The following is a 19,092-nucleotide window of genomic DNA, read 5'->3' as shown; positions in this document are numbered from 1 at the left end:
CTCTCATTGATGTTTCTGTCTCTCTCTATCCCTCTCCCTCCCTCCTTCGCGTGCGTGTGTGTGTGTGTGTGTGTGTGTGTGTGTGTGTGTCTCCTATTTTTAAATGATTCATTTTGTAAGATGACACCCGATAACAAAGAAGCAGAGTATCTTTGGTTCTGTATAAAAACAGGAGTGACATATAGTCTACTATCAATCAATTCTTGGTTATCAGTGATAATGAACAAGAGTAGCACTAGAAAATATAAGCTTTATTTCTACCTAACATTGTAATTTAATAACTTATGAGTTAGTATCAAATGTCTAAATAATAATAATAAACATTTCAACCCAGGTCATCTTTGTTATTTTTAGCCTCAAATAAATGTTCCCCAGGTCAGAGGTGTATAGTTTATTGATTAGGCCAATACGGCTTAACCAAGTCATAAGTTCAAAGATGGTAAATTGGTCTTGAATCCCAGATTCATGGTAGTGGTTGCCTGAAGTGCTGTATTGAAAAGTAACCGATGGCTACATCTGGCTTTGTTGGAAAAGTGTGCAAGTAGGTCACATGTGCTACATTTCTCAAGCCAATTCTTGTCACATATCTAAATACTTTATAGAGTTAGTGAGCTCTAGAAGCTGAATCACCCAATTCTCACTTTAGCACCATAACCTGTCTAACTAAAACCTGACTTTCTAGTAAGGAAAGTGACAATTTATATGCCTTGATACCCATTTTCAGATACATCTTTACAAAGTAGAATACTTTTAAAGACAGTACAGTATGTTGATCCAAGAGACTACAGCTAGCCTCAAGCAATGAAACATATGCTTCAATTTGGGGAACATACCCTTAAAGAATCTGCAGCTAAAACTGACAGCAAACCTTTTGTTTCCACTCTGCATCACACCAACAACTGTAAAACTATCTATGGTCAATCACACTAGTTTGTCCTCCCATACTGTGTATGAAAATGATTCTTTGGAAATAGGCAGAATAAAATCTCCTTTAAAATAAAAAATAAAAAAGTGAAATCTGGGCTTTTACTACATTTAGAATAAACACTAAATCCTCCACCTCACCATAAGATTTAAGTTCTATAAATTGCCCTAGTAATTGTTTACTACTGAAAGTTCTAAAAAAAATAAAAACGAACACCAGACCTCTTATTAAATAGGACCTGAGGGCAGGACATTCCATTTGCTGTACAGAATCCAGATGGGAAAAATTCTTTTTTGGATAAAAGATTTCCAGAAGATGCTTCTTAAATAAATATCTACTGCTATCTTTAATCTGAGGACACAACTCAAAGCAGTGATTATGACACTCAAAAATACAATGAACTCCAGACCCCTAAAATTGAATCTGAGTAAGTAAAATATTCTTCCTCTCCATCTTTCAAAACACAGTGAGGGAAGAGGTAAACTAAGTTTAGCAAACATTAATTAGAGGTAAAAATTTTAAATCTTCAAATATTAATAAAAGATTCCCCTTTATCACCTTATAGCCCAGAATAGAAGAATGTACTCTGATATCTTTTTATGAAAATGTAGTAATTAAACTTGGATAGTTTAGAGGAAATTGTAACTTGATGTAAAGAAATACCAAGGAGCCCTAGCCAGTTTGGCTTAGTGGAGAGTGTGTCAGCCTGCAGAGGGAAGGCTCCCAGGTTAGATTCGGGCCAAGGGCACATGCCCAGATTGAGGGCTCGGTCCCCAGTAGGGGGCATGCAGGAGGCAGCTGATAAATGATTCTCTCTCATCACTGATGTTTCTCTCTCTATATCCCTCTCCCTTCCTCTCTGAAATCAATAAAAATATATTTTAAAAAATACCAAGGAATTTCTAAGAGTAAAAAGATCCAACTACAGAGGGAGACATTTAACTTCAGCTTCCTTACCATCACCCTGCATGTCTGAAGTCCATAGTGTCAGATTATCACGTAACAACTGCATGATAAGTGTAGAGTCCTTATAGCTTTCTTCACTCAGCGTATCCAGTTCTGCAATTGCATCATCAAAAGCTGCTTTTGCCAACCTACAAGTATATACATAAATGTATTACAAAAATAAAGTTCAAAAACAGAATTAGAAATGTTAGATGTCACTCTTTTCTTCAATTATCCCACAATATGTAATAGTGACACTGAGTACTTGGGTTTAGGCATTGAAATAAAGGAAAAGCACATGTAACTGATGAAAATTAACTTTCTACTTAAACACATTGCAGGCAGATCACGAGCATTCTCGTGTTTTCATATTACACAGTGTTTCACATAAATGTTAAAGGAACACCTTAAAATTAAATACCCATTGCATTCTGAAGTTATTTATTACATGTTCTTACAAGCTAATATCTTTTTAAAGTATGATACTTTGAAAAACATTTTTTGTACTCGTTCAACAGAAACTTATCTGGCCACTGGGTAAAGCTAGCAATAAAACTACTGGTGCGCAATGTGTTAATTTTATAATCTAGCAACTTTTGGACTAAACAGAACTTTTGGAACATCACTTCTTACTATGCTTTCAGCAAGCCTATCAGTACTTAAGACTATATAGACCAAATTCCAAACTAAAGCACCACCAAAATATATGCATAATAAAGGTATTTCCAAGTTCCAGTCAATAGATCACTTATTAATAAAGTTTTAATGCAAAAATCAATTTTTGGATAGTATCTCACAGTTTAATTCAATAGAATTTAATGTTAAAGTTAATGTTTGTTTCCCAAAACAAACAGAAACAAACAAACAAAAAGGACAATACAGAACCTCTGCAAATGTAATCATAAAACTCATTTACTATTAGTTTAAAATAAACAAAATCCACATTTATTAAGTACTGTGTACTATGTACACCAAGTGATGTTAGACACAAATGGAGAAACAGAAAAGAGGAAAAGGAGTCATAGCTGGTTTTGCTCAGTGGATAGACTGTCGGCCTGCAGACTGAAGGGTCCCAGGTTCAATTCCCAATCAGGGCACGTGCCTGGGTTGTGGGCTCAGTCCCCAGTGGGGGGCATGCAGGAGGCAGCCAATCAATGATTCTCTTTCATTGGTGTTTCTCTCTCCCCCACCCCTTCCACTCTAAAATCAATAAAAAATAAAAAATGGAATAGTATATATAAAGAGCATAAGCATGCTTATATTAAAAATATACCTAACCAAGACTGAAAGCTTATATATAAAAACATATTATAACTCCTCTCCTTCCTTTTTCCCACTCTCTTAACAAGTTAGAGATTCTTTTTAATCTACCAACAAAAATTTTCCCTGTCAACGTAATTATTCTAACTGCTCTCCTAGTGAAATGAGGTAGATTTATCTTGAATTGAGGTACCTGTGGCTTTATAGTATACAAAGCAAACAAAGCATTTTCACTGAGAGCCCAAAGAATGCTTATTACATGGCCAACCTTACAAAGGCAGTCTACAGGGCACAAGACAGAAAATCAAATAGCTATTCTCCTTTGTAACCTTCTTGCCTTTCATAGTGAGAGTTTTTGTTCTCCTCCATAACTTACCTGCAGGCACGGTCAGGGGAATTAAGAATTTCATAGTAGAATACGGAGAAATTGAGAGCAAGACCTAAGCGAATAGGATGTGTTGGTGGAAGTTCTGTCATTGCAATATCACTAGCAGCTTTGTAAGCCACTAGGCTGTTCTCTGCAGCCTCCTTCCTGTCATTTCCTGTGGCAAATTCAGCCAGATACCTGTGGTAGTCCCCTTTCCTAAAACAAAACAAAACAAAAACCAGAATTAGAAAAATGCTTTTTAAATGAAAAATAACTGTTAAAATTTCTATGTAAAAAATATATTAAACAATTAACTGGTATACTTCAGTAATTTTTAAATAGTCTCTTTCAGGAATGACTAACTCATCTCTTTAATTTTCCTCCTTAGAGATTTCCTGTCAAATATAAGCAAAATCCTAGAAAAAATAACTAAAAACCTCAAAAAAAAAAATCAAAAAACGTATCACTTGATAGGCTAGATTAAATAACAAAAAATATTCCAAAGAAGGGCACAACAGTTTGTTAATCATGAAATAAAATTTTCATATAAAAATGTTTTAAGATTGAGCTACATAATGCTTTGCTGTTGCTAGTGGGAAAACCTCACACAGGCAAACAAATGTAAGTAGGTAAAGCAAAACCTAGTACATTTTTACAGAATAGCCTGACCATCTTTAAGTGCTGTAATGTTAATATTTCATTAGCAGTGAATTTGCAAATGAGATTTCAAAAATTAATTTAAGTTTTGAGAATCACTCCTCCCCATTAACTATCCTTTCAATATTAAAGAACTATTCTTATGTAAAAATTGAAAGCTTATATAGAAAAAGTGATTATTCTAAGAGGGCCAACATTTAATCTGACATTTTCCCTTCTAGTATAGAACCTACATTTTATAATAGAAAACCTTGGACTCGCCAGTGTTAGCTGCTGGAATGAGGTGTTTGTCCAGTACATCCAGAATATCACAACAGATTAACTTTAGTTCAGTCTCAACCTGGGGGGAAAAGTCAAAAAATTGTTTCAGTCTAAGAAATTATAAATTATCACGTCTGGTTTTGAAGAGAGACACATTAAACCAAAAAGCAGAGAAAAGTTATCTTCAGGTTACAGAAATTATCTTATTTCTATGTGCTATTAGTCAAGGGCTTTTTTAAAATTTATTTACTTTATTGATTTTTTTAAGAGGGAGTGGGGGACTGAGCGAGTGAACAAGTGAGGGGAAGAGGGAGAGGGAGGGGGAGAGATAAACATAAATTAGTTGCCTCCTGCATGCATGTGGACCGGGAAACGAACCCACAACCTAGGAATGTGCCCTGACTGGGAATCAAACCCACCACCTTTGGATGTACGGGGTGACCTCCAACCTGAGTCACATAGGCACATAGGCAAGAGCTTTTAAAAAAAATGAACTCACAGTTCAGGTACAGAAGAGTAACACTGATTACTACTTTCTAAGTGCTGCACATTTTTATTAATTAAATTTTCTAATGAGGTACTATACTCAGAACCTCAGTTTTTCCATCTATAAATTGAAATAATACCTACTCTTTACCGGGGATCATTTAAAGATGAGATAAATACAGTATCTTACACAATTATTTATCTCCCCACTCAGAACACAGTACCCAGGAGAGCTGGAAAGTCTATAAATGTGGATTTCCCTTTCCTCCTAACTCGCTTCCCATGCTACTTTGTGTCTGCTTCTGTAATTTCTCTCACTGTACTCTGTGTTATATGCCTATCTCTTCCAGTAGGATCAGTTTCTTTTCTTTTCTTTTTTAATATACCTTTTATTGATGTCATAGGAAGGGAGAGGGAGAGAGAGAAACATCAATAATGAGAGAGAATCATTGATGGGCTGCCTCCCTACTAATTCCCAGGAGGGAAATCAAACCTCCTGGTCCACAGGCCCACACTCAACCACTGAGCCACACAAGTTGGGCCCACTAGGATCAGTTTCTTAACAGTAGCACTATTGACATCTTGGGCTAGATATGTTGTGGGAGATGGTCCTAAGTACAGCACTTACGATTAGCAGCATTCCTGTCTCTACCCATATATGCCAGTAGCACCCTCAAAACTGTGACAACCAAAAATGTCTCTAGACACTGCTAAATGTCCTCTGAGGCCCTAGCTGGTCTGGCTCGGTGGATGGAGCGTTGGCCTGCGGACTGAAGGGTCCCAGGTTCGATTCCGGTCAAGGGCAGGTACCTTAGTTGCGGGCACATCCCCAGTAGGGGGTGTGCAGGAGGCAGCTGACCGATGTTTCTAGCTCTCTATCCCTCTCCCTTCCTCTCTGTAAAAAAAAAAAAATCAATAAAAATATATTTTAAAAATAAAATATAAATTTCCTCTGAGGAGCAAAATCACCCTCTGGATGAAAACCACTACATCAAAAGCTATCAAATTTTTTTGACCAAAACCCACAGTAAAAAAAAAAATTACATAAATGTATATACACATATATATGAAACAATACCTCATGGAATAATGTCTAATGCCCTCTGATATTTTTCTATTAAAAAAATAACTAGACTGACGATCCATAAGGATAGTCTCATCTTTGCACCCATAGTACCCAGCAAATTGTGTGGTGCGGAAGAGGCACACAAGTATCTGTTAAATACCACTAGGTGGTAATTTCAAGTCACTCTATAAAGTATCTTGCAGTTACCACAATAAAAATGATTAAATTAATTATCTTCTTGTATGGTTCTCAAAACTGAACACCACCCTCTGCAGCTTTCAAAGAAAAAAGTTCTTCACTTTTGCCCTAAAATATTGTATAGCGTATAATTCCTAATCCAGGTAAGCAAAAGATGCAAATCCACTAAAATATAAAACGTACATTATATATGTGTACAACAAATGTCCGAGGCTGTGATCTGAAATCCCCAACACAAGTGGCGCTGTTGGCGCAGTGGCAGCTTGTCAGTCTCATAAAATATCCAACACCTAGGGCACCTTTCTTTAAAGATATCTTGTATGTAATAACAATCTCACCATTTGCCGATATTCCCGAATCATTTTTAGTTTGTCTTCTCCTCCCTTGTTTTCTTCTTTCTGTTCAATGCTGCTGATTATTCTCCAGGAAGCTCTTCTAGCTCCAATCACATTTTTATACGCAACAGATAGGAGGTTTCTTTCTTCAACTGTCAACTCCACATCCATCCCTGCTACTTTCTTCATTGATTCCACCATTTCTATAACAGAAAAGTAAAAATCAGACCTTACAAAGTTTTGTTAACACATCCCTTCACAGTAGATCTTTTTTCTATCAAACTTACGTAAAACAAAACATAAAAATTAACCCAAAAAAATTGCAATCATCAAAATGTGAGTAAAACACTAAAAGCATGTAAAATAAACTAAGAGCCTAGAGCAAGAGAATCTGTTGTATGGAGTCAGAACAATGTCAAACAGTACCTAGTATAGTATGGTTTGGAGGAATCTCTCTCATATTAAATAAGGTAACTAGAAATGCATACCTATTCATTTCCCAGTAAAACTAAGCTAGTAGTTTAAGATTAAAAATGTACAGGCTCTAAAATGTATTTTCTTACTAATAAATTATTTCTAAATACAAAATTTCCCAAAATAACAGTCATAGGACAAAGGGGAACTCATTAATAAAGCAACCATCATTGAATGCTCCCATTCTTCCTTCTTTAAGGACACGATCCACACCTCATGAATTCATTCATGGCAAAACTTTTGTTGATTCCTATTTATCACCACTAGGTGGCGAGCAAAGAAAGGGGCCCAGATAAGCCTTGGGAGATCCCAAGTAGTACTATAGGAAAAAATAGGTAATACAATGAATGAATGCATGGTGAATGCAAAGAACCAGAAACAGCTCAATCAACACTAATATATCAATGAAAACTACAGTATTAGGAAAAAAAACAACAACACCTAAATGCCATATTACCATGTGGCTCTCCAACTTTACGGATTCAGAATGTTGGTGATGAGACCTAAGGATCTACATTTTAACAAGCACCTCTAGCATATATTAATATTCTAAGCATAAGCACACCTTAAGGAACAATGCTTAATGCTATGTTAAATTAGGTGTAATCCCAGAAAAATATGTTTCAAAAAGTTATCCATTCGGGAATATTAGTAATTAGGAATATTAAGATGGTAGGATCTTTGAAAACAGTTCAGTAGTTTTCATTTACAGTTAACCATCGTTAAGAACTCAGCAATTCCACTCCTACCTATTACCCAAGAGAAATAAAAATTTATCTCCACAAAGACTTTTACACAAATGTTCACAGTATCTTTATTCATAATAGCCAAAAGATGAAAACAACCCAAATGCCCATCTATATAATGGACTACTACACAAGAATAAAAAAGAATAGCTCTGGCCTGTGTAGTTCAGTTGGTTGAGCATGATTCTCTCTCCCCCGCCCCCCACTTCCTCTCTCTAAAAAAAATCAATAAAAACATTTTTAAAGAATAAACACTACTGCCCTATCCAGTTTGCTCAGTGGTTAGAGTGAGTAGTTCGAGCATTGGCCCTCGGGACTGAAGGGCTGCAGGCTAGATTCCTGGTCCAGGTCAGGGCACATGTGGGAGGCAACCAATGGATGTATCTCTCTTACATTGATGCTTCTCTCTGTCTCTCCCCTCCCTTCCACTCTCTCAAAAATCAATGGAAAAAATATCCTCAGGTGAGGATTAACCAAAAAAATAAAAACAATAAAATAAAAAAGGAATAAATTACTGATACTCAAAAGCAACACGGATGAATTTCAAAATCATCATACTACCTTTTAAAAAGCCAGACCAAAAAAGACAGTATAGTTCAACTTAAATCAAGTTACAGGAAATACACAACTATAGACAGAAAGCAAATTAAGTGCTTACCAGAGTATGGGAGTGAAGTGTGGGGCTTGTGTGCAAAGGAATAAAAGAGAAAATTTGGCGGGGAGGAGGGTAGAATTAAATGTTCTGTGGTGATTACACAACTTAATACATTTATCAAAACTTACTAACCTGTATATTTCAGTAAGTGATATATGTTATACATAAATTATACCTCAATAAACTAATATTTTTAAATGCAGTTCTGAAGAATTAAAAAAGTATATTGCGAGTATGGTAATAAGACTACTAAATTTGTGAGAGAAGAACCTGAAAGCATTCATTTAAAACGTCCAATTCTTTTAAGCCCTATTCATGGGAGGAAGAGCTGAATTTAGGGGCAGCGAAGCAAAAGGGTACATTTCAAGCTCACTTCTATACTTAATAGTTGATCATAAAAAAATAAAATCAAACATGCCTTAAAAGTGAAACAAACTCATAGATACAGAGGACTGTTGCCAGATGGATGGGGGTTTGGGGACTGGGTGATAAGGGGTATGGGATTAAGAAGTACAAATTGGCAGTTACAAAATAGTCACTGGGTTGTAAAGTATAGCATAGAGAATAGTCAATAATCCTAAGTAATAAAAAATATAAAAGTCTAATATGCTAAGTGTCTGGTTGTCCATTCAACCAATCAAAGCATAGTATGCTAATGATATGCTAAGGCTGCTCAACATTTGACGTGCACTGACCACCAGGGAGCAGACAGTCAACCCGTCGACCAGTTGCTATGACGTGCACTTACCACCAGGGGGCAGACGCTTCGACTGGTAGGTTAGCTTGCTGCTGGAGTCCAGCCGATCAGGACTGAGCAAGACGGACCAGACACACCCTGGAGCCCTCCCGGGGTCCGTCCCCAACCCCGACAGTACACCGATGGGGTCCCTCAGCCTAGCCTGAACCATCTCGCAATCCAGGACCCCTTGGGGGATTGTCAGAGAGCATGTTTCGGGCCGATCCCGCAGGCCAGGCCGAGGGACCCCCAGGCCTCTGGTATTGTAATAACTATATATGGTGCCAGGTGGGTGGTGGTACTACTAGGCTTATTGGGAGGGGCGCCTCAATTTGTAAGTTACTTAAATGTCTAACCACTACATTGTACACCTAAAACTAATATTGAATGTCAACTATAATAGAAATTTTTTTTAGAAAAGTGAACCAATAATTCGCTTTTCTAAATTGTTCCAAAGCAATGAAAAAAATAACCTAGCTACACCAAAAAGAACATTAATTCTTGGTTTTAATATTGTACTTCGTTTACCTATTTTTATAAAGTGATTTGAGAGGAAAGAAGAGACAAACAGCAGACATCGATGTAAGAGAGAAACATCGGTTGCCTCCCACATGCACCCTGAACAGAAATCAAAGCCAGCAACCTGGGTATGTGTCTGACCAGGAATCAGGATGATGCTCCATCCAACTGAGCCACACCAGCCAGACCAAGAACATTAATTAAAATTGTTAAGGCTTTGCAACATTATATGTGGAAAAACTATATACAAATATCTAAAACCATCAAGCAGTTAACAATGTTATGTATCTGGGAACTATACCACATTATTTAGATCTTTCATTTTTTAATTAATCTTTATTGTTGAATTATTACAGATGTCCCTTTTTTCCCTCCCATAGCTCCCCTCCACCCGGTTCCCACCCCACCCCAGGCCCCCGCCACCCTATTGTCTGTGTCCATAGGTAATTCATACATGCATAAGATCTTTGTCTAATCTCTTCCCGCACCCCTCCACACCCTTTCCCTCTGAGAATTATCAATCTGTTCCATTTCCATGCCCAATTCTATTCTATTCACCAGTTTATTATTCTGTTCATCAGATTTTTTTATTCATTAGATTTTTAGATTCAATTGTTGATAGATATGTATTTGTTGTCATTTTTTATCTTTACTTTTTCCTTCTTCTTAAAGAATACCCTTTAGCCGAAACCGGTTTGGCTCAGTGGATAGAGCGTCGGCCTGCGGACTAAAAGGTCCCAGGTTCGATTCTAGTCAAGGGCATGTACCTTGGTTGCGGGCACATCCCCAGTAGGGGGTGTGCAGGAGGCAGCTGATCGATGTTTCTCTCTCATCGATGTTTCTAACTCTCTCTCTCTCCTCTCTCTTCCTCTCTGTAAAAAATCAATAAAATATATTTTTAAAAAAAGAATACCCTTTAGCATTTCATATAATACTAGTTTGGTGGTGATGAACTCCTTAGCTTTTTGTCTGTGAAGCTCTTTATCTGACCTTCAATTCTAAATGATAGCTTTGCTGGGTAGAGTAATCTTGGTTGTAGGTTCTTGCTATTCATCACTTTGAATATTTCTTGCCACTCCCTTCTGGCCTGCATAGTTTCTGTTGAGAAATCAGCTGACAGTCGTATGGGTACTCCCTTGTCGGTAACTGTTTTTCTCTTGCTGCTTTTAAGATTCTCTCTTTGGCTCTAGCCGGTTTGGCTCAGTGGATAGAGCATAGGCCTGTGAACTGAAGGGTCTCAGGTTCAATTCTGGTCAAGGGAATATGCCCAAGTTTTAGGCTCGATCCCCAGTGGGGGGCTTGCAGGAGGCAGCCAATCCATGATTCTCGCAGCTGATCGATGTTTCTCTCTCATCGATGTTTCTAACTCTCTATCCCTCTCTCTTCCTCTCTGTAAAAAATCAATAAAATATATATATATTTTTAAAATACATTTTTAAAAAAATAGATTCTTTGTCTTTTGACCTTGGCATTTTAAATTATGGTGTGTCTTATTGTGGTCTTCTTTGGATTCCTCGTTTGGGGTTCTTTGTGCTTCCTGGACTTGTAGGTCTATTTCTTTCACCAGGCAGGGGAAGTTTTCTGTCATTATTTCTTCAAATAGGTTTTCAATATCTTGATCACTCTCTTCTTCTGGCACCCCCTTAATTTGGATGTTGGTACACTTAAGTTGTCCCAGAGGTTCTTTACACTATCTTCCTATTTTTGGATTCCTTTTTTCTTTTTGCTCTTCTGGTTGGATGTTTTTTGCTTCCTTGTATTTCAAATCATTGATTTGATTCTTAGGATCCTCTAGTCTACTGTTCCCCAATCATCTGAGATGGACACTCTTGGTGTATCTCTTTGTGAGCTATGTGCAGTTTTGTTGTACTTGAGCCTTGATTGCTGTTGGTGCCACTGGGAGGAATTGACCTCCAGGCCAATTGGCTGTGGGGACTACAGTGGGAGAGCTGCTGTGCAAAAGACAGCCTATGGAGCAGGACTTGCTTCAGTGGGGCTTTGGTGCTCAGAGTCTGCCCATTGAGTGTGTGGCTTACGGATGTGAAGAGTTGTAATCTGGTATGGTCTCACACTGACCACTGGATACACTGGCTCTTGGGTCTCCAGGGAGGTGCAGAGTAAGCCACTGTCTGAGGCCATCCAGCAGGAGCTACAGAGAGATCTACAGATTCCTGCTCTTTGTATGGGGTTTGGAAGTGCCCAGACAAGGCCGAGCTGTGAAGCAAGGCAGGCTGGTGCCAGGTCTTATTGATAGATTGGGGCTCCCTGACCCAGCTGCAGCTTGTTAGACAGATTTTTAGCCTGAGAAAGAACAGACCATTCATATGCAAAGCCACTGCGCATAGCTTGGGTGGGGTTGTAAATTGGGTGGGGCAGCATCTCAGGGAATCAATCACCAGGGTGGAACAAACAGAAATGGCTGCCAGTCAGCCCTGCACCCAGGAGGTCCCAGCACGGGACGACGACCACTGCAAGCACCTCCATGTGGGAGAAAGATGCCCCCGAGTTCCTGCCCCAATGCCAGACATTCCAGTTTCTCCCCATATGTATCTGGGTCCCCCAGGGCCTCGCCCGGCACTGGAGTCCAGAGGAAACGGGAACTTGTAGGTTAATTCCGTGGTGCCAGCCTTTTAAGAGCAGCAGCTGGGTCTCCAGCAACCTGTGTATTACAGTCCGGAGTTCTTACTGCCCTTAGGGGACTTCTTTCCCCAGCTCTGGAACCCTGGGCTGGGGATCTGGTGTGGGGCTGGGACCCCTCGCTCCTCCAAGCGGCCTCCACAGAGGAATCTCCCTCCCAATTAAAAAAGCAGTACACGTGGGTTCCGGAAGAGCCTGTTCTGCACCTCTACACCTCCTTCCAGAGTCAGTGTGGTTTCTTCCTTACTTCTCTAGTTGTAGTACTTCCCTTCAGCCAGCTATCCAGAGGTTCTGAATGGTAGTTGTTCTGTATGTTAGTTGTAATTTTGACATGGTTGTGGGAGGCAGCAAGTACAGGCTTTTACCTATGCCGCCATCTTGGTTCTCTCTCTTCACATTTTTATGCTTTATGTACATTCAATATTTTTTAAAATGTTGAGGGGGAAAATATATTTATAACATTCAAAGATATTCTACTATCCCAGATTCAATTAGTTATATAATCCCCGTCATTTAGCAAGCCATAAGACAATGCACAAAGACTGTGGTACAACTACAGAAGCAGAAGCTATCCACTTTTTTTTTAAATATATTTTATTGATTTTTTACAGAGAGGAATAGTCAGAAACATTGATGAGAGAGAAACATCGATCAGCCGCCTCCTGCACACTCCCCACTGGGTATGCGCCCGCAACCAAGGTACATGCCCTTGACCAGAATCTAACCTAGGACCCCTGAGTCCGAAGGCCGACTCTCTATCCACTGAGCCAAACCAGTCAGGGCAGAAGCTATCCACTTTTATTAAATAACAGCTTTATTGATCTGTAATTCACATATCATACAATTCACCCATTTAAAGTGTACAATTCAACAGTTTTAATATATTCACAGAACTGTGCAACCATCACCACAATCAATTTTACAACATTTTCATCACCTGATAAAGTAAAGCTCTAGCTCGTTCCAGCCAGCACGGAGCCATCAGCATCTCAAGACAACTGGCACAAGACCGAGGGCAAGAAATGAAAATATAAGCTGGGCTACCCTGCTGCCAACACCAAGATTGGTCCCTCAAAGAAGGAGGCCTAAGTACATACGTGTCTTGAGGCTGGATGTAGGGAACTTCGGGGTTCCAAGTATTGTGCCATAAAATGTAAGGGGCTAATTCGGAAGAGGGGGTGTCCGTTAAAGCTGAAAATCAGTTATATGATAAAGTAGGATTTCCTAATGTATATGTTTAAAATTTTGACAAATTAGTTAACCTGTTTTTACTTATGTAGACACATTTGTGTAATTAAAAGTATGCACCAAGACCCTAGTGAAGAACTGCATCATGCTCAATGACAGTTCTTTGAGTCCCACTATCCAATGCCACTAAAAGACACAAAAAGATAACTCCTAAAAAAAGAACAGATTTTAAACAAAAACTATCAAAGAAAATTCAGAAGAAATATGAAAGGAGAAAGAATACCAACATCAGCAGGGCAAACTTCTTGCACATATCACTCTAAAACCAGGCCAACGTGGCTGAACAGAGGTCTATGTGCTACAAGGCAAGAAACTTGAGTTCTGCCTGGCTGGTGTGGCTCAGTGGTTGAGCGACAATCTATGAACAATGAGATCACAGTTCGATTCCCAGTCAGGGAACATGCCCGGGGTTGCGGCTTGATCTCTGAAATCAATAAAAAATCTATTTAAAAAATAAAATAAAATAAAAATAGGCATCCAAGTGGGTGTAAGAGTGGTATCTCATGATTTTGATTTGCATTTCCTTGATGGCTAATGATGGTGAGCATCTTTTCAGGTGCTTTAGGCCATTTGTGTATATTCTTTAGAAAATATATGCTTTTCCAATTTTAAAATTTATTTATTTGCCCTTTTGTTACTGAGTTATAAGAATTATTTACTTTTAAAACCGCAAATACTCAACTTCTCATCTTCAGAAATTTCTTCATTGCAGAAGACAGTAGTAGATTAAGGGATAGTAGTAGCATGAGTCAGAAGAGAAAAGAGCCTTCCTACTACCCCTAAAAGTTCTATAATCAGTACTTTGTACCAATTATGACTATAATGAAGCTATTATAACATTAGTGTCATCCCTATCCTTTTAACACCCCAAAACTATGTGAAAGCTCTGACTTATCCAAAAGTCTACACTGACCACACTCTCAAAACCTCCATCAGCAAAGAGTTAACACCAACTTTATTCACATAAATTTCACAACACAACTATTATTTCATGATATTATCTTAGCTGCAATTATTTCATCAATGTGATCCAAGCATTTCTGAGATGGAGAAGACTGTCAAACTTGTTTACAGCAGGTATGATAATAACTTATAAACCAGAGAATTGAGACTCATGGTCAAATCACTACTTATGGATACACAGGCAGTTGGTACATGAAGTCTGGGCAGTAAAATACAATTTCTGGCCCTAGCTGGCTTGACTCAGTGGATAGAGCATCGGCCTGTGGACTGAAAGGTCCCAGGTTCGATTCCCGGTCAAGTGCACATGCCAGGGTTGCGGGCTTGATCCCCAGTGTGGGCGTGCAGAAGGCAGCCCATCAATGATCCTCTCTCATCATTGATGTTTCTATCTCTCTCCCTTCCTCTTTGAAATCAATAAAAATATATTTTTTAAAAAATAAAATACAATTTCTGGAACTTCTGATAGTTTGGCACCAATGGGTAGGTGACTGACAATCACCACTGTTACTGATCAGCCTGTTTGGTTCTGGTTCCAAGTCATTTCTCTTTCATAGTGAGATAACAGCCTAGTGATGACACATTCATTACATTAAATCAGCTTGCCTCTATTTGTTAGCGGACTGCCAAAAAGAGAATCAAATGTTTTTCACCTTGATTTTAATTTAGCTTTGGTTCCTGTTTTTGCTCTTTCAAGTAGTCACACAACTCATTCAATAAACTCATTCACAAATAAAACACCTCATGCCAGGCATTGTTCCAAATGCTTTGCATGTTCAAATGCATTTAATCTTCTCAACAGACCTTGAAGCAGGTACTAATATTAGCCCCATTTTATAAAAGGAAACTAATGAATGTGAAGGTTAAACTGGCTCAAACGTCACAAATTCAGTAGAGTAAAACTCAAGCAATCTGACTCCAGAGTTGTGTTTTGATTTAATCATATTGCCTCAAATTTGAATTCGTCTTTATGGGGATCCCTTTGTTTGCTTGTATAAGAATAGATGCAAGCCGAAACCGGTTTGGCTCAGTGGATAGAGCGTCGGCCTGCGGACTCAAGGGTCCCAGGTTCGATTCCAGTTAAGGACATGTACCTTGGTTGCAGGCACATCCCCAGTAGGGGGTGTGCAAGAGGCAGCTGATCGATGTTTCTCTCTCATCGATGTTTCTAACTCTATCCCTCTCTCTTCCTCTCTGTAAAAAATCAATAAAATATATTTTTAAAAAAAAGAACAGATGCAAGATAAATGGTTTCAATGACAACAGACACAAAAGCTTAATGCATGAAAATGTGGTTTGTGCTTAGAATACATTTTTTCCACCAACAAAGTTAACACCCCCAACATCATCTCCAATAAACTTACTGCCAATGCCTAGTAGAGAATACAAACTCTCATGCCACTAATATCTCTACATCAACATCCCAGTAAACTTAATTCTCCCAGGATTGTAAAACAAGTCTCTGCTGAGTTTCAAAAGATAAGAGTACAAGATCTAAAAAAAGGGCCCATGTCCCCCTATCAGACTGACCAGAAGTTACCACAAGGCCCAATTCTATAGTTTATAATAAGATCCAGGGTCAGGATGAAAGCAAAATGTTAAGAATCAGCCATGGGAAAACAAGCAGGCTCTGTACTGGCTGACATAATTAATGTGCCTCATACCAAAGCACACCAGGTCATAATTTCTCCCAACATGGAAAATAATGTTTGGCAACTGTTACAACATGTAATCCTGACTTTTAAAGACAGAAAACTGAAACTATGAGTAACTTGCCTGAAGTCACACAGCTAATGTGTGGTAAAACCAGAACTCAAATCCAGACAATCAAACTTAAGTGCCTGAGCTCTTAACCACATTCAACTAACTTTCCAAGTGCTCACAGAAACAAATTCTGAAATCCAAGAATACTGAAGGTAATTGCCCCCATGGAAAGAAAAAGTCCTCAGCATCACACACTGCCTTAAAAAGGTTCAGTCATTCAAAGTTCTGTAAAGATCTTGATCAATCAGTTGGCCAATGACCTTTCCTCTTTGCCTAGTAAACTATTCACCCCTCTGGATCAAACTCAAAACCCTTATTCTGTGAAGGAAGCCTGCGCTCTCAAATCTATGTTTGTATTTCTCTGTAGTAAGGATCAGTGTTTTCCTTCCTGTCAAATATTACCTTCCTTAAAAGACCATGAATGGCGTCTTTATATTCCCAAAAGAGCACAGTATTTAATGCTACAAAGGGTCCACAAACACTTGATGAAAGAATTAAGAGCGTAGACCAAACTATGTTAAATAGAGTGAGAAATAAATTCTGGCAGGCTTGACTGTCTAAGTAAACAAAAACTGTTTTAAGCATACCCTCTAGATAGAACCAGAGATTCTAGTGTCCTTTCTCAGCACTTTCAATAGGCCCTTTTGCTGCAGAACCGTTAAAAATTTCATCATACCTGCCCTGACCGGTTTGGCTCAGTGGATAGAGCATCGGCCTGCGGACTCAAGGGTCCCAGGTTCGATTCCAGTCAAGGGCATGTACCTTGGTTGCAGGCACATCCCCAGTAGGGAGTGTGCAGGAGGCGGCTGATCGATGTTTCTAACTCTCTCTCCCTCTCATTTCCTCTCTGTAAAAAATCAATAAAATATATTTAAAAAAAAAAAAATTTCATCATACCTGTCCCTAAATAACTCTTCAGACTTGAAGAATCATCCTGAAGGTCTGAGCTCTGTTCATTAAATATTTAGAGAATTTACTATATGTGTCCTATGTCATCACACTTTAGCAGAGTGCCCATAAATTAACATAATATTCCCAACTAATAAGACTACAGCATCTACAGACTTGAAATATGAAGTACCTAGTATTATATGATCTGAGATTGAATCCTGTAAATGAAATTACTTAAAGGAGAACCTACACAATCTCATAATACAGTACAGGAATCAAGGCATTTGGGGATATTCTGAGAATCTAGTATACTATAATCTTACTGATCCATCTGCTATAGATTATCAATAAAGGACAGTTAGAAAGTATAGGGCTATAATTTGTCTTCTTTTATATAAAAAAAGTGACTAGCTGGTACAAAAAAGGGGGAGGAGGCAGGATAAGCCCATCAAAGCAATCTGTACAAAGGATAGAAAAATGCCACTTTATACAACAACCATATTTGATCAAGAGCTATGGCTCATTTAGAGGAAAACAGTTAAGGAAAAAAAAACAAGCTCTTTCCTTTATCTATCTAAAACATTAAGATGATCTACCACCTCACATCCATTAAGATGGTGACTAATAAAAAAACAGAAACTAAGTGTTAGGATGTACAGAGAAAAAAAAAGTGCCCTGTTGGTGGGCATGTAAAATAGTACCTCTATGTGTAAAACAGCATAGTGGTTCCTCAAAAATTTTTAAAAACACAACACCATGTGACCCAGCAATTATATTCAATTTTGATATATATATATATATATATCTCAAAAAAATTGAAAGCAGGGTCTTGAAGAGATATTTATACACTCATGTTCACAGGAGCATTATTCATAATAGCTAAAAGGGGAAAACAACCAGTGTCCATTGACGGAAAAATGGGTAAGCAAAATCACACACACACACACACACACACACACACACACACACACACCATGCTTCTCACTCCCTCCCTCCCTCCCTCTCCCTCTTCTTCTCTCCCAACTTTCCTTTCTATCCCTCTAAAAATCAATTTCAAAAGGTCTTTTAAAAAAAGGAAATTCTGCAATATGCCACAACAGGAACTGCCCTTGAGGACATTGTGCTAAGTGAAAGAAAATACTCACAAAAAACAAATACTGTATGATTCCACTTACATGAGGTATTCTTAGTTAAAAATCATAGACAGAAAGTATAATGGTGGTTGCCGGGGGTGAGAGGAGGGGAGAATGGAGTTATTGTTTTATGAGTATAGTTTCAGATTTACAAGAAGAGAAGTGTTATGGGGATGGACAGTGGTGATGGCTGCATAAAAATGTGAATGCATTTAATACCACTGAACTGTACACTTAAAAATTGTTAAGATGGGCCCAGCCAGTGTGGCTCAATGGTTGAGCATCAACTCATACACCAAGAGGTCTCCCCCTCAGGGCACATACCCCAGTTGCTGAAATAATTCCCAGTAGGAGGTGTACAGGAGGCAGCAGCAAGCAGATTGATGTTTCTCTCTCATCGATATTTCTAGCTATCTCCCTCCCACTTCCTCTCTCTCTCTAAAATCAATAAAAACATTTTTTAATGGTTAAGATAGCAAATTATGTGTATTTAAACACAATGTTTTTTAAAGACTAAGATGAACTAAGTGTGTAGTTCTGAAGTCCCCTTTCTAAATGAAAAGTAATCCAGATGACAGACATGAAAATGATAACAATGTAATCTTCAGCTGACCGGGGACTATTGAAAACTTCTTCAAAGACCCAACATGAGAAGAAACTTAAGACAAATTTATTTCTGGCTTGCATGAAGGCAAGCTTCCCAAATCAGTATGTCAAATGGAAAGAATGCAGTTATCTTAGGGGTAACACAACACTATCATGAAGTCAGGGGAGAAAAAGGGTATCTCTGTAAATTGTAAAACTCTCCCTATAAATTTCACCTTGTAAT

At 38.4% G+C, this 19,092-nt stretch overlaps 1 protein-coding gene across 1 annotated transcript in view; it reads right to left on the bottom strand.

Moving 5' to 3' along the window:
- YWHAE (tyrosine 3-monooxygenase/tryptophan 5-monooxygenase activation protein epsilon) overlaps nucleotides 1–19,092 on the bottom strand; it is a 42,710-nt gene that overhangs the window by 4,044 nt on the left and 19,574 nt on the right. The window contains exons 2-5 of the mRNA XM_008147868.3: nucleotides 6,504–6,703; nucleotides 4,388–4,494; nucleotides 3,507–3,713; nucleotides 1,883–2,019 (exon numbers count right to left, since the gene is read on the bottom strand). Of these exons, the coding sequence (XP_008146090.1) occupies nucleotides 1,883–2,019; nucleotides 3,507–3,713; nucleotides 4,388–4,494; nucleotides 6,504–6,703 (651 nt within the window). The remainder of the gene's footprint in view (nucleotides 1–1,882; nucleotides 2,020–3,506; nucleotides 3,714–4,387; nucleotides 4,495–6,503; nucleotides 6,704–19,092) is intronic.

This window comes from Eptesicus fuscus, chromosome 20 (assembly GCF_027574615.1).
Source record: "Eptesicus fuscus isolate TK198812 chromosome 20, DD_ASM_mEF_20220401, whole genome shotgun sequence".
NCBI lineage: Eukaryota > Metazoa > Chordata > Mammalia > Chiroptera > Vespertilionidae > Eptesicus > Eptesicus fuscus.
The sequence above is the reverse complement of the archived record's forward strand: the minus strand, read 5'-3'. Positions and strand labels throughout refer to the sequence as shown.